This window comes from Garra rufa, chromosome 1, assembly GCF_049309525.1.
Source record: "Garra rufa chromosome 1, GarRuf1.0, whole genome shotgun sequence".
NCBI lineage: Eukaryota > Metazoa > Chordata > Actinopteri > Cypriniformes > Cyprinidae > Garra > Garra rufa.
In genome coordinates this window covers 16,209,727-16,213,608 of record NC_133361.1, presented here as the reverse complement: position 1 = coordinate 16,213,608, position 3,882 = coordinate 16,209,727, and the positions used below count along the sequence as shown (strand labels likewise).

General features: G+C 34.8%; 1 protein-coding gene across 1 annotated transcript; it reads left to right on the top strand.

Annotated features, from left to right (window-relative positions):
• The first annotated feature begins 366 nt into the window (after nucleotides 1–366).
• LOC141331533 (myosin heavy chain, embryonic smooth muscle isoform) lies at nucleotides 367–3,634 on the top strand. Its single transcript, XM_073836592.1, has 3 exons — nucleotides 367–492; nucleotides 579–751; nucleotides 2,261–3,634. Exons 1-3 carry the CDS (start codon nucleotides 367–369, stop codon nucleotides 2,367–2,369), a joined length of 408 nt encoding a protein of 135 aa, XP_073692693.1. The 3' UTR covers nucleotides 2,370–3,634.
• Nucleotides 3,635–3,882: the final 248 nt, after the last annotated feature.

The following is a 3,882-nucleotide window of genomic DNA, read 5'->3' as shown; positions in this document are numbered from 1 at the left end:
GATTACATTAGAAAGTGACTCGATAAAAGAAAATTACAACGAAATATAATTAAAATTAGAAAATAACAACTACAAAAAATACTGATAAATACATATACATTTATTTACATAGAAACATACTAATATTTTGAGATTTTAAACTATTTGCCATACATTAATTACATAAATGTGCAGTTTTACACTACGTACCATATAAGATGTTTTACAGTTTAGAAAAAATTCAATAATTAGAAAATAACTTGATAAAAGAAAGTTGCAATGAAATACAATTAGAAAACAACAAATATACTAAAATGATCATGTCTCCAAATAAAAATGCACACAATAATTCATCTGTTTATAAGATGTAAAAGCTCAAAGTAACGGATGCTGTTTGTGTTCAGAGAGAGACAGCAGGCGTCAAAACTGGTGCGTCGTACGGAGAAGAAGCTGAAGGAGGTGATTCTGCAGGTGGACGACGAGAGACGCAACACGGAGCAGTATAAAGACCAGGTGATGCTCAATACTATCTGTGTGTCAGTCACAGCGCTCCAGGTTAAAGTTTAGCGATGTTAACGGTTGTCTGTGATCGGCTGCAGTCGGACAAGTTGAACAGCCGCATGAAGCAGCTTAAGCGGCAGCTGGAGGAGGCCGAGGAGGAGGCGCAGAGAGCAAACGCCAACCGCAGGAAACTACAGCGCGAGCTGGAGGACGCCACCGAATCCGCCGACGCCATGAACCGAGAGGTTAACAGCCTGAAGAGCAAACTTAGGTGCGAGGAAAAAAAAACACTAATGATCACTATTAGATTTGGAATTATTAATCATTTATTTATTTTTACATTTCATCAGAATTATTGCACATTCACATTAGTGTTACTAACGTTAAGGGGAGACACCTGTCAAGTTTGAGATTTTGGGCTTTTTGGTATTTAATAAAGTGTTTTTTCATACTGGTGGAAAGAAAACACCCAAAGGACACTGTTAAGTGTTTCTTTTATAGCACTTTATCTATTTGTGTCAATAGATTTCAATTACAATGCATCAATGCATTTCTCAAAATGAGTTTTTTCTTTTACACTGAGCCACAAATCTCCACTTCAGTAGCACTTTACACCAAACTTTAAATTTTTATTCCTGTCTATAATCTGAAGGTTTTTACAAAGGGATTTGTTCATATATGATTTGCTTGATTTTATAAATTTTATTCCCCCCCAAAATGCTAAAAAATATAGTGTTTTCAGTTTGTTCTAAGTTTTTTTTTCTGAATTATGTCGTGAGGAAATGAGACCCAAAATTCCCTCTGTAAAAACATTTGACTCTAATATGTCAAAAAAAATTAAACAAGAATTTTAAAACTGACTTCTAACTGACTAAACTGTGTTTAGATTTTTGTACTAGAAATGTATGCAAATTAGCACATATTTCATTAAATAGTGCCTTATTTGCATATTTAAACCTAACATTTTAGAAAACTTGTAATACAATGTTTGCAATTATCAATGTAATTAATCATCTGAGTCAGTAAGGTGATAACTATTAGTTATTTTTTTACCCTATTCACCTGCAGTGTCTCGCCTAAAACAAAACTAAAACATAATTTTTGTTTTGCAATAAGTTGAAGTACTTAATTAACTAGAATTGTAAAAAATAATAATAAAAAAACATTATTTAAAATAAAATTAAGTTCAGCTAGATTCTAAGACAATTGTCAATTATAGCTAAAATTGTATCAAAATATTTGTCATTTTTGTTTAGTTTAAGTTGAAGTACTAAAATGTTAAAAATACTAAAATTACAAACTACAACTGCAATACAAATGAATAAAAAGTCATGTTAGATAAAAATGCATATTACAAAAGTATAGACACATTTGAATAATGAATTAAATTTTGAAGTTAAATTACTAAAATAGCTATTTGCTAAAACTAAAACTTAATTAAAATTTTTAATTAAAAACTGTATTAAGAATATAGTTCACTAAAAATGTAATTGAAAATCGGAAAAATTTGAAATAAGAAAATTATTATATTACATAGAATATTATAATAATAATTAAATATTTTATATTTTCTATACTTCTGTTGTTTTATCCATTTCTCATTACCTTCTATTTTTCTACATTTCCATACTATTGTTCTGTTTTTTATAATTTATGACTTTTATAATTTAGTTTTTTATATTCTGGTTAATCGAGGGAAGCAGAAATCATGAATAAAGCATGTAGTTTACATGTGATCAAATGCATGTCTGACATTGAAATGTGTTTGTTTCGTGTCCAGACGTGGCGATCTTCCCTTCACCATGCGCCGCATCGTCAGCCGCTCTGGAATCGAGAGCGATGAAGACCCAGAGGCCAAGACCGAAACCCCCGAACCCAAACCTGAGTGAAAGAAGCCGAACCGCAGCGTTCCCTCACAAAACACACACACATACACAAAAGTCTCGGACGACAACGTCCACGAAAACTCAGAGATATCTTGTCGATTTTCTTTTTTTTTTTTGTTCTTATTTTAGTGCCATAGTGTATTCGCACACACACAATGGTTCTCCTGACAATCACACACGAGACAGCTTCACTCGCACCGAGGACCAAATTTGTGTTTTCATGTCATTGTCTAGATTAGAAAAAGAGCGGAATGATATTTTTGTAAGGACGCATTCCGACAATTGTAGTCCCGATTCTGGATCTATTTTTCTAACTGAAGTAAAAGGATTAAAAGAAAAAAATGGTGAAGAAGAGAATTTATTTGAAGGGGACCAAAGCAGAAATTGCTTTCTACAAAACTGTATTTTATTCATACGTTTTTATAATGGTATAAGGATGAACATAGCGCTCGCTCTCTTGCACCTCTGCTGGTAAATAAACGATTGTGGCGATAGTATCGTACAGTTACGCTTTTGGGCTTCACGCACGAATAAGGCATTTAGCAAATCGAACCAGCACCGAAAATTTTAGAGATCGTCACGCCACCGTATATGCACGTGAAATGGGGTTTGTTTCGACCAATAAAATGGCATTTTATCGCACTGTTGCAGCAGATTGAAGGAATAAAGATCGAGTAGGCACCGCACGAACTCATTTAGACATGGCACTACGCACTATCGCCTTAAATCTACTATTTGGATATTTCCTGTTCCTCTTCCTTTCAGTATATGTGTCTTTATTAATGTTCAGGGCATGAAGGGTGGAGGGTTGACGGTTATTCTCACGCACACACTGTAAACGCTGAGCGCGGCTGCGCAGGAGCGGGAATCCGCCATTTGGGCGGGAAAACATGGAGCACTTCTATGGCTACCTCTGATCACGTTTAATACTCTGTGACGTCATATTCGGTCATTCTGCCATATGTGTTCTCGAAAAAGAACGGATTTGAACGTGCCCCTGGCGTAAGCTCGTGCTCGGTTTCTGCTTGTTTCGCTCACACTGCTGGGAAGTGAGAGAAATTTACTATTATTGATTATGTATGGATAGATAGAGCATTTCTCTCTCTCTCTCTCTCTCTCTCTCTCTCATTCTCATCGTATCCCAATAATGACTTTGTGATGTTGTGTTATGTTCTGTCTCTCTGCAGCTCCTGAATGATATCTGGAGAGATTTGTCATGAATCGATGGTATAATGATGCAATAAAATGGCTTTTTCAAAACCGCTTTAGCAAGTGTGTGAGCTCTGGACTTGATCTTAGGGCTTTTTCGTCCTGGTTTTCTAACAACAAAACAAAAGTAATTAAATTCAGAGGTCTGGGACAAATACATACATTCCACTAAAAATACCATTACAAACCACCAACTTTTAACCATTAAAACCATCAAAAATGGTTTCCTGTAGTGTGTTTTCAGGCATATTCCATTAGCGTTTAGTAGTTTTAATAAGCCACCAATTGAAGGCCAACAGGGACCATT

Bases quoted from the DNA above. Each gene is read 5' to 3' on its own strand.
- LOC141331533 (XM_073836592.1), top strand. From the start codon at position 367: ATGCTGTTTGTGTTCAGAGAGAGACAGCAGGCGTCAAAACTGGTGCGT. The intron at 493-578 runs GTGATGCTCAAT...GATCGGCTGCAG, and splicing joins CGGAGCAGTATAAAGACCAG to TCGGACAAGTTGAACAGCCG. The intron at 752-2,260 runs GTGCGAGGAAAA...TTTCGTGTCCAG, and splicing joins AGCCTGAAGAGCAAACTTAG to ACGTGGCGATCTTCCCTTCA.